Source organism: Pangasianodon hypophthalmus, chromosome 1 (genome assembly GCF_027358585.1).
Source record: "Pangasianodon hypophthalmus isolate fPanHyp1 chromosome 1, fPanHyp1.pri, whole genome shotgun sequence".
NCBI classification, from domain to species: Eukaryota; Metazoa; Chordata; class Actinopteri; order Siluriformes; family Pangasiidae; genus Pangasianodon; species Pangasianodon hypophthalmus.
In genome coordinates, this window is record NC_069710.1 from 30,639,708 (window position 1) to 30,659,348 (window position 19,641).

At 37.5% G+C, this 19,641-nt stretch overlaps 1 protein-coding gene across 1 annotated transcript; it reads right to left on the bottom strand.

Annotated features, from left to right (window-relative positions):
* Positions 1-13,771: 13,771 nt before the first annotated feature.
* On the bottom strand, positions 13,772-16,805 carry chst2b (carbohydrate (N-acetylglucosamine-6-O) sulfotransferase 2b). The gene has a single exon (XM_026944711.3). It carries the CDS (start codon positions 16,194-16,196, stop codon positions 14,802-14,804), a length of 1,395 nt encoding a protein of 464 aa, XP_026800512.1. The 5' UTR covers positions 16,197-16,805; the 3' UTR covers positions 13,772-14,801.
* Positions 16,806-19,641: the final 2,836 nt, after the last annotated feature.

Sequence of the window (19,641 nt, forward strand, 5' to 3'; positions counted from 1 at the left end):
TCAAGGATTATGGCCATTTTATTTGTTTATCATTCAATCATTTGTTTATGGGTGACATTTAATTCAATTCTATTTTATTCTTTAACAGTCGGAGATTCTTACAAAGCAGCTTTATAGAAATCCAGATGTATGAAGGTTAGTCAAATTAAAACCTTAAAAGTATGACATGCTTGTTAAGCACAGGAACACTGAATAAAATGAAGATTACGTAGAAAATACATATCATACATATTTGTGACACCTAATTGCAATAAATATTGCAAAATAAAATTGTTAAGGTTTTCATTTGAGTCACTTTCATAGATTTAGATCCTTAATGAACAAACCAGAGGCGACAGTGGCAAGGACAGACTCCCTGAGATGACATGAAGAAAACTCATCCTTCCAGTTCATTGATTTGTATAAAGGTCTTAATCTATTTTATGAGTCCTGGTGGGTTTTTCCACTGAGCAGGAACCTTTTGGACTAGACTAGTGGTAGGTGGACCAGCGTACTGGTGCCAGAAGTTTCTGTAATTGATACAGTGGAAAAAGAGCCTTTCGCCAAGCTTACACTAGAGACAAATGGTCACAACTAATGTCTAACATGTCCAAAGAGCTGACTTAATCTGACTTCGTGTAGTGTGATCACTTTGCAATCCACGTTGCAGTTTTTTTTTTGGTAGATGTGAGCTCCGAAACTGAGCCAAAGGACCGAGCTGCAGCAACACGATGTATTCTGGACATTTGGACAAATGAGCAAAAAAAGAAAATTAACTCTGGATATGATGCACAAAATATTATAAAGTATATAACTAGTTATTTACAGTATATAATTATCAAATCTTTTATTTCGAGCCAGCTCCATGTTCTCCATGCATGAATGATTTTTAGCAGTCCTACCTCCTCCTTCTTTATATGCAGCATGAAACCAAACCAAATCAAACAGCAAGCTAATCAAAAGAATCAATTAAATGGCTCTGATTACTCCCATAAGAGGTCCATTGGGTTATTGTGTTTACTGAGGGTGAACACACACACACACACCCCTGCTAGCATCTTGTCATCATTCTTCAGTCTCGGTGAATGAGTCACAAACTTAAGAAGTGTTTCTATTTCTTTGAATCTGACTGCTGTGATGTGCTGAGTTATTTCTGAAAGCGAACCACACGGTGACTGAACACACACACACACACACACACACATATCTCGGCTACTTTCAAAAGATTTTATTTTTTTCTAACTGACCTCTATGGTGAGTCAGCAAACTTACACACACACACACACACATACACACACACACACACAAAACAAGAACGTGTCTAATTCTTTGGCAGTGTTTCTAACATCATGCTGTTACATACAGTCTCTCATTATGTTGACTCACTGTAGCATTTCCTAAAATAAATAGAAAAAGACACCCAGCCAAGCCAGCGTGGTAAATCTGCTGTACCTGCTGCTGCTACGCCTCAGATGCTGCTTACTGACGATGTTAGTGTGTGTGTGTGTGTGTGTGTGTAAGAAAGAGTTTTTTCCTACTGAGAGAAAGTGTCTCATTTTCATGCAGAAGGACACTGAATGTTAAACAGATCACTGACCTGACCAAAAACAAACAAAAACAAAAAAAAATCAAACAGAGAAATGATAGTAGTAACCGAAATAATTAATACATTAATTATTATACATTAACGTTAAATAATAAGTACATTAAAACAAGCAAGCTTAAAACAAAATGAAATAATTTTTCTTCAATTATGATAGAACAAAATATATTTTAATTACATATACATATATATTTCAATAAAATATAAAGTGATCAATAGATAGATAGATAGATAGATAGATAGTAATCTAATCTGGAATCTAATATTTATTTTTATTTAAGAATGCGCTCAGAATTTTTTATCTTTATAGAATTATAAATATTATTTAACATCACCAATGTGTATATATAGCAAAACTAGATTACAACTCAACTGGTAAAATATTTTATTACAGAAAAAAATGTATTAAAAGTATTTTATTCCATGGGAAATAATAACAATAGTAATTACTGGAGGAGGATTTAGACAAAACTTATTTGGCTCCTTTAGGATGTACAAAGTTTGGTCAGAATACATCACACTGTCGCTGTCTTCTCCGACAAATTAATTTGCATGTTATGGATGAACTGTCGCTTATATCTAAAATCAGAGAAACAGTTTTTGTTCAGATTGGTCTCATGATGCTGTGATACAAATTTGGTGATGACTGGACACAATTTGTAGGCGAAGAAAAGGAGTGAAATACCTGTTTTTGAAAAACTTCAAAATGGTGGAAGATCCAATATTGGCAGAAATTAACTTCATGCTTTCTATTGAACTCAAAGCCCTGATTTAAAGAATCAGAGGAAAGTGTAATTGTGTTTTTATTTTATTGCAATGAGGAGTTATTATTTTAAACATATGTCCAAATTTGCCCTAGTGGTGGCCCTAGAGGGCTCAAGTGGCGTACACCAAAATATCTATCACTGTGCCAAATTTCATAAAAAGTGTATGAAGTGTTCTGTGGGTTGCCATAGACTCCCAGAGCAAGTATAATAGTAAGAAGAAAACATACTATTCCTATGCACCTTTAATGCTTGGGCCCCTAGTAATAATTCAATTTTATTTGTATAGCATTTTAACAATGGCCATTGTCACAAAGCAGCTTTATAGAAATATAAATTTATACATTGAATTATAAATTTATCCCTAATGATCAAGCCAGAGGTGACGGTGGTGAGGAAAAACTCCCTGAGATGATATGAGGAAGAAACCTTGAGAGGAACCAGACTCAAAAGGGAACCCATCCTCATCTGGGTGACACCGGATAGTGCGATTATAAATAATTCCCTTCTATAACTGTGTACTACATGGTCAACAAGTGCAATTGTGTAATCAGGAAATTCTTTATAGTTTTCACATGAAGTCTATTTTGTTGAAGTTATCAACTGTTCACTGATGGAGACTTGAGTGCAAAACTGTTCATGGCAGTTGCAGTCCGAAAGCTATCATAGCAATTGAAGTCCTAAGCCATTGTAACAAGACTGTTCCTATCAATTGCAGTCCAAAGCCATGGTTTCTAAGTGGTACCATTCTCAGTAATCTCATGTAACTTTAGGCTGTCCATGTGGGTCCATCCTCAGCAGCAGTGAGTGATTTCCAAGTGATGAGAACTCCAACCAGAAGTAGGGCATCAGGATGGATCAGGCAGGTCCGGAGAGCAGAATGGGTCAGGATCACTGGTATGTCAGGAGTAGCATGTGTAGCTCAACACAGAGAGAGACAGAGACAGAGAGAGAGAGAGAGAGATTGTTAGGGATGCTAATTGCCACATAATGGTTAAGGATAATGTACTTTGTGTGCAGAGTGCAAGCAGGGACTCCGACAATACTAGCTATGACAGCATAACTAAAAGAGAGAGCCAGAAGCTAACACAGACATGAAGGTGCCCTGGGAAATAAAGCAGCCAGCCACTCCGCTGTCAACAAACTTGAGTGAACGCGTGAGAGTGGGGAGGTGACAGCATCCAAACATCCCAGTTCACCACAATACTCTATGCCTGTGAACCCTCCAGATCTGCTCCTTTACCTAAGAAAAAACTACTCACCAAAGGCTTGACTAAACAAATATGTTTTCAGCCTAGACTGAAACACTGAGACTGTGTCTGAGTCCCGAACACTAATTGGAAGGCTGTTCCATAACTGTGGGGCTTTGTAAGAGAAAGCTCTACCCCCTGCTGTAACCCTCACTATTTGAGGTACCAACAAATAGCCTGCAGCTTTTGATCAAAGTAGGTGTAGCAGATCATAAAAGACCAAAAGGCTGTCTGTGGCGCGAGACTCTTCAGTGCTTTATAGGTTAATAGTACTGTTTTATGATCAATACGAAATTTGACTGGGAGCCAATGCAGTGTGGATAAGATAGGGGTGATGTGGTCATGTCTTCTGGTTTTAGTAAGGACTCTTGCATGCTGCATTCTGGACTAACTAGAGCTTGTTTATGCATCTACTAGAGCATCCAGAAAGCAAGGCATTACAGTAATCCAAAAGCATGAACTAATTTTTCTGCATCATGTAGTGATATTATATTTCTTACCTTAGCAATATTTCTGAGATGAAAAAAAGCCTATCCTAGTAATATTATCTACATGAGCTTCCAATGAAAGACTGGAGTCAATAATCACACCAAGGTCTTTTACTGCTGCACATGATGAAACAGAAAGGCCATCCACAGTTACTATGGAATCAGAAAGCTTACTTCTAGCTGCATGTGTTCCTAGTACAAGTATTTCTGTCTTGTCAGAATTAAGTAAAAGGAAGTTAATAAGCATCCAGTGTCTAACGTCTTTTACACATTCCTCAACTTTATTAAGCTGGTGTCTGTCATCTGGTTTTGCTGAAACAGAACTGTGTGTCATCAGCATAACAGTGGAAGCTAATACTATGTTTACGAATAGTTTTGCCCAGAGGTAGCATATATAAAGAAAGAGCAGCGGGCCTAAAACAGAGCCTTGCGGAACACCAAACTTAGTATGCATAGAGAAGTTACCATTTACATCTACAACCTGATAACTTTCATTCAAATAGGACCTGAGCCAGGAAAGGGATGTTCCCTTAATGCCAACAACATTTTCCAGTCTATCGAGGAGAATAACATCATCAATGGCTTCAAAAGCTGCACTGAGGTCAAGCAACACAAGCAAGGAGACACAACCCTGAGAGGCCAGTAGTAGGTCATTTACCAATTTAACCAGTGCTGTGCTATGATGAGGCCATAAATCCTGACTGACACGTTTCATGAATGTTATTCCTATGTAAGTATGAGCATAGCTGCTGTGCTAAAACATTTTCTAGGATCTTGTGGATAAAGAGGATATTTGTTATTGGCCTATAGTTAGACAGCTGACAGGGGTCAAGGCCAGGTTTTTTAATCAGGGGTTTGAGAAGTGCTAGTTTAAAAGATTTAGGTACATAGCCAGTACTAAGGGAGGAATTTATTATTTTTAACAGAGGTTTGGTTTCTGGAATAATAATAATAATAATAATAATAATAATAATAATAATAATAATAATAATTCAGGAAAAAGAATAAGATTTGCAAAATAAATCAATTTGTTAATTATTTAACAATTATATCAAATCACTATAGGTAAAAACCTAAAATGAATGGGAGTTTTTTTTATTATTATTTTTAAATAATTTTTTGGAAATCATAAATTTAAGCAACACTACAAAGTACAGAGAAAGATTTGAGCAGCAGGGCAAAAAAATGGTTCATCATTCTTTGTTTCTCTCAGTGAGTGTTAGCGAGTGTGTGTGTGTGTGTGTGTGTGTGTGTGTGTGTGTGTGTGTGTGCGCGCACCTGTTCTGTAATTCTTCATATACAAATAATGGCATCCGTCTGCTGGAACTGTTGCCATGGCAACCACACACAGCATTAGTGGAGAATGAGCAAAAAAAAGGCTATGAAGCCAAGAATACAGTTTGTGTGCGTGTGTGTGTGTGTGTGTGTGTGTGTGTGTGTGTGTGCATGTGTGTGTGAGTGTGTGTGTGAGAGTTCTACATTTTGGCAATGTTGACTCCATATTCACACATCTCATGTGAACTAATTAAAAGAGAAAAATACACAAAATGCTTTCCATGAAATGTTTTCTTTTGTTTTGTTTTTTTCTGTAATAAAATAATTTACCACTCAGTGGTTTTGGTCTAGTTTTGATAAATATGTAATTTTTTTAAAAAAATAATACCAGCAAGTTTCACAAAAACCCAGTGAATGCATTTTAGATTCATATTCAGTATTAGAAAAGTTATAAAAGCTTGAAGGCATTAAAACCTGAGGCTACAATCAGGTGCTACAGTTTCATGTGGAAGGAGAACACTGCGATGCGTAAACTATTAAAATCTCCCAGCACTCTGCCTCAAACCAAAAACCACAAGCAAGAATGCTGCCTTTACATTGTTTTACAAGACGTAATCCTGCAGCTCTCCACTTATCCACAGTGCCCAGGTTCTCTGTGTGTGGATTTATGCAGCATCCTGAAGAAAAGCTTCACAAAAGGTAATAACGACTCTGGACTAATCACTGAGTTCAAACCCCAAGACTCTCACCGACGGGTTCTTGAGCGAGACCTTTAACCGTCAGCTGCACAGCTCCTGCTTGGATCGCTGACTGGGTTCTGTGTCACTTGTTGGTTAAAAGCATCTGTTCATGGTTTTATAAAGTGGGTACATTTAATTTAATAAAGAAACAAAACAAAGCTAAATGACTATGCTCTTAAAAACCCTTCTTCTCTACAGTCTTCTTTGGAAGTTCTTAGCTATATAGAAATCTCAATAGACAACTGAAAAAATCCTTAAATGTTTTAGATGTAACTTTTTTGTTCTAAGGGTGTGCTGTAGGGTTAGTTTTAAGATTAAGGTTAGGTTTCAGCGGTCATTTAGGGTTCTCTGGATAGTTAAATGTTCTTAGCTTGCTGAAATAGTTCTACATAGAAGCTTTACGAGTTCCTCCATAGACTCCTAAAAAAATCCATAAGTGGTCTAGATTTAACTTAGGGTTAGTGTTAGGGTTAGGTTTGTATGATTCTTTAGGGTTCTTTAGTTAGGTTTGTAGCTTCCTAAAATGGCTGTATTTGAAATCATTTCTAAAATAGAATCATTCATATGTTATGCTTAAGATGTCTAGTTTTGTTTTTTGTTTTTTTTTACTTTTTTCCCCCAAAAGTGTACTCTAGATTTAGTTTTAGGGTTTCTTTAGGGTTCTTTAAATAGGTTTGCAATAGGTTTCCTGAAAGGCTTCTACATAGAATCTTTAACGGTTCCACCATAGACATCCAAAAGATTCGGATTCAGAAAAGTTTACTCTACTGTTAGGGTTAGGGTTAGGTTTCAGTCCTTCTTTAGGGTTCTTTAGGTTTGTAGCTTCCTGAAAGGGTTGTACATATAATCTTTAAATGTTTCTCCATAGACAACTGGAGAATCCTTAAGTGCCCCTTTTCTGATTTCTTCTATTTTCGCATATTTGTCACACTTAATTGTTTCAGATCTTTAGACTAAATTTAAGACAAAGTCAATCTGAGTAAACATAAAATACAGTTTTTAAATTATCATTTCACTTATTGAAGAAAAAAAGTTACCAAACATCCACTGGCCCTGTGTGAAAAAGTAATTGCTCCCTTAGTTACTCAATCAACAAATTAACCCAATTTAATTGTTAATTGGGTTCAAATAGACTAGACACACCCAGACTTGATTACTGCCAGCCCAGTTGAATTTAAAAATCACTTAAATCTAAACTTTCAAGCAATGTGAAATAGGCTAAAAGGTCTCAAAAAGCAGTGCACTATGCCACGATCAAAAGAAATTCCAGAAGCGATGAGAAAGAAAATTATTGAAAGCTATCAGTCTGGAAAGGGTTACAAAGCCATTTCTGAGGCTCTGGGACTCCAGCAAACCACAGTGAGAGCCAGTATCTCCAAATGGAGAAAACTTGGAGTGGTGGTGAATCTGCCTACCCACTGACCAAAGATACATCTAAAAGACATCTTTTGAGCATCTTGTCGCACGTTGAAAAGAGTCAGAATGAAAGTTTTTATGTCTTTTTTATGAGGTTTTCTGAACATCGAAAGCATCAAACGAGTTGTCCAAATATTTTGGCAGTACACAATAACAGCAATATGAACATTATGCTATGACAGGCAACCACGCACCGCAACTGACACTGACAACTTTTGAATCGAATTGACAATTCATATGTCGATTTCCTGCACGTCTTGTACATCCACAGAAGTCCAAAAAAACTCCTAGCCGACGGTTCGTTCAAATATTGAACTCCATATCTACATCCAACAGGGGTTGTAGTCAGACGTCCAGATACTGAACCTGATCTGGACATCGTGCAGACATACAGATATGGTCCTTGACCGGCCAGTGCAATGTAGACATGATCTACACATCTGTCAGACATCTCATGTTTGCTGGGTAGAAGTGGCTGGTCTACTAAATTCCTTCAAGAATGCATAGGTGCCTCATCCAAGAAGTCACAAAAGAACCCTGATAAACATCTAAGGAACTGCAGGCCTCGCTCACCTCAGATAAGGTCAGCATTCATTCAGGCTCCAAGCCTTTCGGAAATATGTTTTTTGGACTAACGAGTCAAAAGTGGAACTTTTTGGAAGACCTGGGTCCCCTTACTTCAGGCATTAAACTAACACAGCATTCCACAATAAGCACTTCATATCAACAGTAAAACATGGTGGTGGTAGTGTAATGGTGTGGGGATGCTTTTCTGCTTCAGGGATGAATTAAAGCAATTCTACAAAGAAGAGTGGGCCAAAGCAGTTATTAAGCTTAGGGGGTAATTAATTTTTCACATGGATGATATACTGTAGGTGTTGTATAACCTTTTTCTTTAAATAAATGAAATCATCATTTAAAAACTTTCATGTTTCCTTGTGTTCTACCTGTCTTACATTACATTTTGTATGAGGATCTGAAAGCATTTTGTGTGAGAAACATGCAAAAATAGAGGAAATAAGGAGGGAGCAAATAGTTTTTCACAGCACTGGGGGTTTTTAGCTTCCTAAAATGGTGCTACTTGAAGCCCTTTCTTATAGGAATCACTCAGCTGTAGGGTTATACATAAAGCCTTTAAGGTTTCTCTAAGAGACTACAGCCTTAGAAAAAGAGTTCTACATAGTACATTTAAGGTTCCCCATAGTGACAACTGAAGAATCCTTAAGCATTCAAGGTTTAACCATTTGTTTCTGTTAGAGGATACACTCATAGAAAATGTGGGTTGTATTTGGGACCTGTCCTGAAAGGTAAACACTAAGTTGTACATTGCAGAACCTATATAAGGGTTTCCTCCTAATGGCAATTGAAAAAATCCCTAAGTGTTTCGATTTAACTTTTTTTGTGTGTATGCTCTTTTAAAAAATGAAACTTTCCAATTTAAGGGTTCTTTAAGGGTTCTTTGATAGTTATAGTATCTTACTTCCTCCAAGGTCCATCTTTAGTTTCCCCAAAGAGTGTGCACTCTTAGAAATAAAACATTGTAATAGTTCTTCAATGGTTCTTTGGGCAACTAGACATTTTTAACTTCCTAAAACTACTTACTCTACTCTACGTTGAACTCTATCTGAAAGGGAAACATTCAGTTTTAGGGTTCTACATAGAACCTTTATAATGCTTTCCTCAGGGTGTAAGAGTGTACACTCATAGAAAAAAAATGCAATGGTTCTTCAGGGACTCTTTAGATATTTAACAGTTCATAGCTTCCTTAATGGGTTCTACACTCTGTAGAGGGTTGCTCATAGAGAAGAAGAATATCTAAGCATTCTAGGTTTCATCTTTTATTCCCAAAGAGTTCTACTTCGTAGAACCCAAGAGAAACCCTGTCTGAAGTTGTAGGGTTCTAGGATAACAGCACTATATCATCAGCATGATGTACTACATCTGTATTATAGTGTGTGTTTATTTAATCAACACTTTTACTGATACAGAATTGAAAGTTTTAGAAATGGAGGAATCTGAAACCAGGAACTGGAACCAGATTATGTGTATAAACATGACGAACTAGTCCTTGGCTAGTGAAACAACAATCATTCTAGTGCCACAACTCTGCTATTAATAAATAAATAAATAAATAAATTCTAACTCTCACCTGAAATCTGATGAAATTTTGAAAAAACCCTCTCGAGGAGGTAGGAGTATCATTGTCAAAGGCCACAATCAAGAGATGCCTTCATGAATGTAAATACAGATGGTTTACCTCACGACGCAAACCACTGGTAACAGTCGAGAACAGAAAGACCAAATTAGATTTTGCTAAAAAAAAAAAAAGCCTGCCCAGTTCTGATGCAAGATTAACATGTAGCAGAATGATACGAAGAGAAGAGTATGGAGAAGGAAAGGAGGAAGCGCTCATGATCCATTCCATTCCACATTCATTCCACGTCATCTGTCAAATATGTGGAGGAAGTGTTATGGCATGGGCATGTACTGTATGGCTGCCAATAGAATTGAGTCACTGGTGTTTATTGATGGCTGAGTCAGTCACCTGACCTCAACCCAACTGAGCTGCTTTTCACTTACTGAAGTCAAAACTGAATGTAGAAAGACCCACAAACACGCAGCAACTGAAAACGGCTGAAGTAAAGGCCTGACAGAAGCATCTCAAGGGAGGAAACTCAGCATTTGGTGATGTCCATGGGTTCCAGACTCCAGGCAGTCATTGACTGCAAAGGATTTGCATCCAATTATTAAAAATAATCCTAATATTTATGATTGTTAGTTTGTCCAATTACTTTTGAGCCTGTGAAAATGGAGGGACTCTGTAAAAATGGCTGTAATTCTTAATCGGTTAATGCAATATTTTTGTTAAACCCCTTGAATTAAAGCTGAAAGTCTACACTTCAATCACATATTGATTGCTTCATTTCAAATCTACTGTGTTGGTGTACAGAGGCAAAATTACCAAAATTGTGTCACTGTCTAAGTACTTATGGACCCGATTGTATTACTGACATAATCGTATGTGAAAAAACATGATCGTGTGAAATGCATGTGATTTTTCCTTAAGGAAATTTTCACAATAAATAATATACTGTATATACAGTGCAACATTTCCCATATTTTACCCATTGTTTTTAATTCATTTGCTTAATTTTTTTGCATTCCTACTTTTTTTTCCACAATTATTTTCACATGATTTTTTATGATTCATTTATTTTCATTCATTTTATTTATTTTTTTTATTCATTTCCATGTGATTTTTAAACAAGAGTTGTTTTTTTTACATGTGAAAGGGAATTTTTCTAGATCAATCTTGATTAAAAATATATTCACTAGAACCCTACACCACTGTTTTAGCGCATTTTAACTCACTGTTTTAATCTAGTTTGTTTAATTTGTTTGTTTTTATTTTTTACTGCTGCATCTGAGATTTTTTTAAGATTCATTTATTTTCATATGCTAAAATTCACATGCCCTTGATTTATAGTCAGCAACTGTATATCTATAACATTCACCTCTATTGTAGTTTTACCTTCTAAACTGGGAACTGAGTGTATTTCCATGCATTCACAGTGTAGAAACGGATCCTGTGACCCTGAAGTATGAAAAAACTTACAATGGTTCATATCCTTTTATGACTTATGACAGAGAAAGACATCCAGCAAACTACAGTGCGCCAAAAACAGAAACCTGATGGAACTGCAATCTGGATCGTCTTTCTTTCCCTAAAGCATGGAACAAACTCATAGTGATTTAAATCTGCTTTATGACTTGTCTTCTCCTCATAACCCTTAAAGCTCAATGGCTGAGGTGCTTCACAGCAGCGTCATGCTTCAAGACACTTCAAAGTACCAAGAACTCCCCGAGGCGCCTGGTGATTACAGCATGCCGTCCTTCTGACTCCTGCTGGAAACGTCACCTGCACACCTTTTACACTCTTCACTTCAGAGAGAATGTGGACGCTTGTGTTTTTCCTGAAGCAATCCCTGCTGCTTCCTGCAGCTGCTGTCTGAGGGAATGTGCTCCAGGTGCACACTTTTTGTCCTTCATGCAGCAAAAAAAAACCACAACTCCAAAAAAAAATCCAAAAGCTTTACTGAGCTTGATGGGAGCTTACACCTCACCTACAAAGGCGTATCGATCGCAGCCCAGATACGGTGCTGCTCAACATCTTTAATATCTTTCTGCAATATTTTCATCACCCTCATCCACTCGTCCTTGCCCGAGCAACCAGCCACCTTCACCAACAACTGATCAATATTAAATTTCAGACTCTTATTGACACTGCATGCTGGTATAGATAGGAAATCATTGGCTTTCAATGTAGTGAAGAAATCTGATCCGAGAAATCACTAATTAATACAAAAACAATCAATTTCGGTATTATAACCATTCATGTTTAATGAAATTTAATAAAAGAATTCCTAATCATTTTACATTAGTCTTGTGTTATTTAGTTATTTAGTGTTTTTTTTTTTTTCTGTCCCCCCAGCATTAACCTTCCAATTTAATAACAGCAGCACCAGGCACATTTCCGACAGCTGTGCACCTCTGCATTAAGGCCAGCCAAAGACAACTCCGTCTCACAGCAAGTGCATGTTTTCCAGATTCCTCATGGAAAACAACATATGGTGGTGACGATCACTTTGCAGTAATGACTTTCCATTTTTACTGAATAAACGACTCTCTGGAGAAATTATATGACTTAACATGTTTACAGACTTATGCACAAAAGGTGTGTGTCCTTCTTTACCCTCTTATGTGAACCACAAAACTGAAACTTAGTCACACAAAACTTTTTTAACAAATATAGATTTGCTTAATATGGTGCTTCTACACACACACACACACACACACACACAAAAAAAAATCATTTACTCATTCAAAAATTCGTCGTATATTATTATTTATTATTATGCAAAACAGGAACGCCCCGCCCACTTCTGTATCAGATCCCACACTCTAATTTCCCAGTTATGCTCCTGTGGCATGCGGGATCTAAGCTGTGGAGGAAAGAAATTTGAACAGAACTTTCTGGTGTATTGAGTCATTCATGTTTGATTCATTTTAATGTGATGTGCATGAGGGCTTTGTTTAGCGATATTTTCCACACAAACCACTCAAAGGTCATGCAAGCTTAGATTGTAGGTGAGTGCCAGCCTGCATTCCTGCATTTGTGAAAATGGAAGGAATATGATTTTTCATAAATATGATTGAAACCGCAGTGTGAAAACAATGTTCGATGTGTTTATATTCCAGGAGAGAGAATCTTTAACCATTTTTTTCTGCTATTGATTATTTTCTTCATGTACCACAGCACTGTTGTATTCTCGTTTCCGACTGGTCAGAAGGTGTTGATTTATTTTCTACAACTGTAATTCAAATCACAGCTCATTCACATAATCTAATCTAAGAATGATAAACAGATTTGGAAAAACATGTTAAAACATATAATCATTGATATGACAATCTGGAATCAGACATCTGTGGAAGGAGTCTCCAGTGCCAGCGCTTTGTAACATTTAGTAAGTTTTCAAAAATGAGAAATTCTTCAGGACAGAGAAGTGAGGAGTTTACACTTCGTGGTTTCTCGGTAAAAGACAGGCTAGTGAGGGAACGACTGTTCATAGCTGTTATAATGTAACTGCTAACAATAACTAACTTGTTTTAGACTTTCTACAACGTTAAATGTTAATATAAACGGAAAAATGTACGTGTTGTCCTTTAACTAAGTACAATTATAATCATTTGGCAAATTGCTGTAATATAAAAAGAATAAAACACTTCATGAGTCAGCTTTGACACATTCATTTACTCAAACTCCCTTGATTATTAGATTCGTGTAACAGCATACTCCCAAGTATTCCTTACTTATTCTCTATTTTTTTCCTGCCAAGTCAAATTCCTTGTAAGTGAAACTTATCTGGGGACAAATACTCAAGAGTTCTCTAGTCTGTCTTTATGATTTAATTCTGGTTAGTTGTATATCATTGTTTATTAGATATGCCAATATTTCACACACAAACATTATGCAGGAATGATGTTATTAATTTATGTCCAGGGCATGACTGCACGGTCAGAGTCAGCCTGCATTTGTCAGTGGGTCTTTTGTTTTTTTTCTGAAAGCAGAACTTTTCCCTAATGCACAGACCGAGAGATCTCCAGGCTCATAAGGGCGTTTAGCCTATATCTACACTGAATATAAATAAGCTTGCTGTTTCTGAGGAGGCCATGCATTCGACACATTCTTCAGTGCTCTAAAACAAGCCTAGCTATTTATTTCTGATATCTCAGAAGGCACACAGTCACATTCTTCACATGTTCCACAAAACTGTTAAACTAAAGAACAAAAAGAAAGAGAGAGGCTGTGTTCAAGGCCAGACCACTACTTAGAATCACATGAGCTCTGATGAAATTGGTTAAAATACTAACATTGTATGGGCTGCAATAGGAGAATAGAGAGAAAGTAAGAGAGGGTGGGAAAGAGAATGGAGTTTGTCAATGTGTTAGTTAATATCTACTCTAAAACTAAACAGTTTAGGCTATTGAAAATACTGACTAGTCGTAATCATAACCTACAATCACTGCAGAAGTGAGTTATAAGGTTTGTTGTTCTAATTGTGAACATCAACTCCCATAGAAAGACTTCCATGAAGCACTAATAAAGCAGTATAAGACAACAGGATGTTTGGAATAGGCAAGAAAATGGAGCACCCAGTTCTGTAAACGGACATGCAGGCCAAAGTAGCATAAACAGGAAAAAAAAAAAAAAAAGCATTACAGAGCACTTTAATGATTGTCTCTGAGAGCATCCTGCACTAACTAAACAGCATCACCTGCTTTAAGAACGAGAGCTTTGACTGGTTTTTCACGTTTACGTTGTTGATTTTTTCTCCATTGAAAGTGAGCAAACAAACTCAAAATAATCTGATGAGTCTCAAAAACATTCAAAAAAAAAAAAAAAAAAAAAACAACCCTAAAGCATTGTCGAACGCAAGACACGTGATTCACATAACATCAAGGCTCATCTCATATTCAAGTCATGGTGCAGTTTGTCATTCACATACATAATCAATCCACTTAGAAAAGCCATGGCAGCTTTAAGTTTTCACAAATAAAAAAATCAATTAAAAAAAACATAACAAAACAGTACATTCCTATGAGGCATATCAAATCCCTCAATGAAACACTGAAACAAAATGAAGCTCCACAGTTACCGAGCTACAACAAAAAAATCATTCAAATGAGCATTTTTCATTTCGTAGGTCTTTGGTGAGAGGTTAGCATCACAGTTTGGATGCAGTCAGTAAGGATTTGCTCAAGTCTTTAGCCTCGGCGGCTGTTCTTACGCGTTCGTAGCCCAGCACGGCCATGGACTGGTGGCAGTAATCCTCCACTTGTTTGATTTGCTGAATGCTGAGGAGAGTCCTCCAAGCGCTCGCCGCCAGCGTGGCGTTCCTGGACGACACAATGAACGGCTTGGAGGACGAGTTTGTTCCGTTAGTCATGTTGAGGGCAAAAGACTCCACGTCATGATTGGCGCTGAGGTTAGCGAAGCGGTAAACTTGACGCAGGACCTTGACGGGATTTTCTACCAGGTCCTCGTAGCGCACAGCCAGATACTTCCCCTTCAGCCAACTGGGCGGATTCAATGCCGTCCTCAAGGTCCTGTGGGTCCTATCACATATCACCTCCATGGCTCCTATGGAGTGGTAGTCGGCTCCGTCCTTTTTGTTCGTTTTATGAGCTGCGTCTGCAAGCGGTAGCCGGCGGAGTTTGGGATCCCGGCTCCTGACCACCTGCAGGTTCTCTCGGATCAGTCCGTGTCTGGATTTGATCCTGGAGTTGGCCACAGCCCTGGGGTCCCTCACCAGGTGAATGACCTTTAGCTCCAGCGAGGGGTCTTCCATCAGAGGAGCCAAGACGTTGACGTCCAGAATGCGCACCCCTTTAATAACAATAGTGTTGTATTTCAGACACTCGTCCTCCAGCAGACGGAGGCTCTGGGGCGGACATTTCTTACACACCTTGTCGTCCACCATGCCCACCACATCCTTCCTGTAAGCGGAACACAGAGGGTATGAGCAGATCACTTTGTTGAGCGTGGCGCCAAACAGGCCGAGCGAGGTAATGTTTTTGCCCCCGGGGCTGTTGTACAGCTGGAACACGGAGAGATCGCAGCGATACAGCGAGCTCAGCATGTCCCTCGCCGCGCCCTGCAGAGACACGGCGTCACCTGGGTACAGCTTCTGCCAGATGTGCCACATGGGCTCGTACAGGAAGAACACATCAGGGTTCTGGTTGAACAACTCGCCGAAAAAGCTCGACCCCGAGCGCCAAGTGGTCAAGACGTAAACGAGCTGCCTTTTCTTAACCAGAGCGGGTCTGTAAAGGAACCGGATGTCGGAGCGCCCCTGGTACGTGGTGCTCCTCACCTGGTGGCTGCACTGCTGCGGCTCTTTGCTCCATCTGTAGTTGGCCAAATTCAGCATGGTCAGAACCAGCAGGAGGAAATAGGCCACGAATAAAATAATCCGCTTCCTCCTCAGCACCTTCATCACGATGCCGGGCTGGTCGATTATTTTCACAGGGTTCTGGTAGGTTCGGAGTTTCCTTCCATAGTCAGTGTCGGTCTCTCGAGGTCCTGCAGGCTTGATCTGCTGATACTGTTTTCCTCTCATCTGTATAGTGTCTGGAGAGGAGAGCGGCTTCACACCACTCTGTCCACTTCACGTCAGTGCCGATGAAGAAGAAGAAGAATCGCAGCCTCACGGATGGAATAGTGTTGTGATGCAAAGCAGATTTAAAGCATTTAGGCAGCAGGAGCAGTCATGCAGTACTCATGATCATGATCACACTGGCCATCCAAAAACAGTGCAGATGTACAGTGTACTGCACTGCGCAATTAGGCTCTCCATCATCCCGTAGAAAAGAACTGTGAACATTTTCCATCCTGATGCTGCATGAGAGGAACGAACCCACGCATGTTGTCTCTCAGTGCATGTGAGTGTTTCCGGTCGTGAACTCGATTATAACGCTGAATAACAGCCCGCGGCTATAACAAAGGATAATAACCGGACAATAGAGGACTAATAACGGCGCAGAGCTCCATCCCGGGGCTTCGCTCAGCCCGGATATGCCACGGAGAAAACATCCACCGGCATTTTCTCTCTCTTCTGATCGACAAGGGCTGATATCTTATCCCTGGTCGTTGTCCTTCTCACCGATGTGCTGTTCTGTTTTCAAACTGTCGTGCAGAACTGATTCAGTCCGAGAGCCGCAGAAAGGCCCCGCCCACCTCGCGTCCTATTGGTCGACACCGTCGAGTCGTTTTTTTCCTCGTAGGACGCTATTGGTCGGTCCAGGTGTCAGTCAACTCCTTTATTCCTCTCCTACCGCTAGCAGTATCGAGTATATACATCGTGTATATATATATATAGAGAGAGAGAGAAGGAGATACAAATAAATATGATTATTTATGACTATTTGTGATTATTGTCCTTTTAGAATGATCTGTAATTGTTCATATGTTTAGGAATTTATTAATATTTTCTCCATTTTTAAAAATATTTTTTATATTATATTATTATATATTATATTTATTATATTTTATCATATTGATATCAGGAATATCTGACTATGAATATAAAACTGTTCAAAATATTTGATTATGTTCTAAGGGCTTAATTTGACTAAAATTAGGAGACAATTGGTTCAATATTTCTTATTTGTCAATTTTGAAATTAAAGTGATATCAAAATATCTTCTATTTATTTATTTATTTATTTATCTATTTATTTATTTATTTATTTACTTGCTTGCTTGTTTGTTTGTTTGTTCATTTTCTTTCGAGTCTTACATGATACAGTCATTCAGTTTATCCTGGTCAGGGTGGCGGTGGATCCGGAGCCTATCCCTGAAATGCAATTATTTACTTATTTACTGATTCCTTCATCTTCATTAATCTCTTTATCCTGTTGAATCCGGAGTCTATCCCGGGAACACTGGGAGTGAGCCGGAAACACACCGTGGATGGCACCCAGGGCATCATGCACATACTCGGGGAATTCACCGTATCAGTCCTGCTAGCTGAATGGCTTTGAGATGGGGGAGGAAACCAGAGAACCCTGAGGAAACCCTGAGGAAAAGCGTACACTGAGAGAACACATGAAACTCCTTACAGACAGAAATCCGAGCTCAGGTCCGAACCCTGTATATTACTGCCACACAATACATAACGCAGTAAAACCTTTCATGCTGAAATGACTGTATATACACAGCAGTTAACAATTGCTTGGATTGATGGAGCACATTTTACAATTTTGAAATGAAACTAGTAATCTAAAAAGCAGTGAGAAACTACATTACATTATTATCATCATTATTATTAATTTTATTATTATTATTTCCATCATGCTATGATTTGCTGTATATCCAACTATACTACTCCTTCATTTACTTGCACAACCCTGAAAATGAAAAAAAAAATCAATAAGAACCATCTATAGCTGCACAATTGGATAGTCGTGATTAATTATAGCCTGTCACTTGGGGGATTCTGTGCGCTGAATGTATTAATGTTTATTTTTTCTCCAGCACACCTGAATCAACTCATAAAAGGTTTATTAATTAGGTGATGATTTATGTCAAGTGTGTTAGAGCAAAAAATTACTAAAATGAGCGGAATAAATTGGGACACAGTGACCTGTATAATGAGTTAAACCAATTTCCAATAACCAATAACACATAAAAGCATATATTTTTTAAGATATGTGTTCTCAGATGTTGATTATTTGATTATTTCTTATAGAGATTTATAGATTTGCATGTCTGTCGAGACAGTCCCTAATGTCAAGAAAGCTATTTTTATGTACAGTGTCATAGGGTGTTGATTGGGTGTTATATTTACTTACCTGAACATCTACATTTTTTTTAATATTCTCACTTTCTCTACATGTTGAAGGTGAAATATTGTTGTTAAACTCTTGGGAAAGGATCCAATCCAGTCTGTGAATATTCTCATTTCCATGAGTATTCTATACTTCTGTTTTAGGTTGATAACTTTATTTTTGTTATTCTATAATGGACATTATAGCAGCAGCTGATAATCATATGTATTTGTAAAGTTAATGATAAAGAGAGCAAGTTATTTAGCTTAACAACAGTAAATACTCCTTTAACCTTTTTAGGAAACAGGAAAAGGTTGTAAAATAAAAAAATGAAATAAAAACAAATATATGCACTCAAGACCATGCTTTGTTTTTAAAAAGTAATTTAGGATTAAGTATAAACCAGTCTAATTAAACATAGCTGTTAAAAGCTCTTTTTATTTGTAGAGCTGAATAAGTCAGGTGCTGTAGTGGACTGCCATCTACTGGTGCCAATACAAAACATTTTACACACTCATGAGATCCTGATACTCACTACCATTCCAAAATCCTCACTAATTTATATGTACAAGGGGATAAACTGTAGACATAACATATTATTATTATTATTATTATTATTATTATTATTATTATTATATTATTATATTATTATGATATTATTGCAATATATCAAACTTGAACAAAATTGAACAAAATTCTGACTTATTATCACAAACCTTTGACATATCATTTCAAAATGTAGACTTATTGTCACAAACTTCTGACTTATTATCTAAACATTTTTGACATATGATGCTAGGGCAAAGCAAATAATGAATATAATGTGTTTCAAGAAAGGATCAGAAGTCAGGGACTAGCTCCTACTAACCCATTATAAACGATTCTTTAAAAAATATTTGGAATGAAAATCTAAAATTACAATATAAATCACTATTAAATATTCAGTATTCGAAAACCTGATATTAAATATGATAAAACGTAATATTTTTGTGCCGAACAATGCCCTTACTCATGGTAAAATCACTGTAACACACGCCCTCCTGTGGCTCATTGCTTTATTTTGGTGCCAAGTCAGAAATATATAAACTAATCTTGCAATAATAACTGTTTGAAAAAAGTCAAAATGTTAATATTACAATTACAGAGGGAAAAGCCATTATTTTGAGATAAAGAGTTAAGATTTTGAAATATCATATTTGTGAGATAATAAGTCAGAATGTTGGGATAATAAAAGATC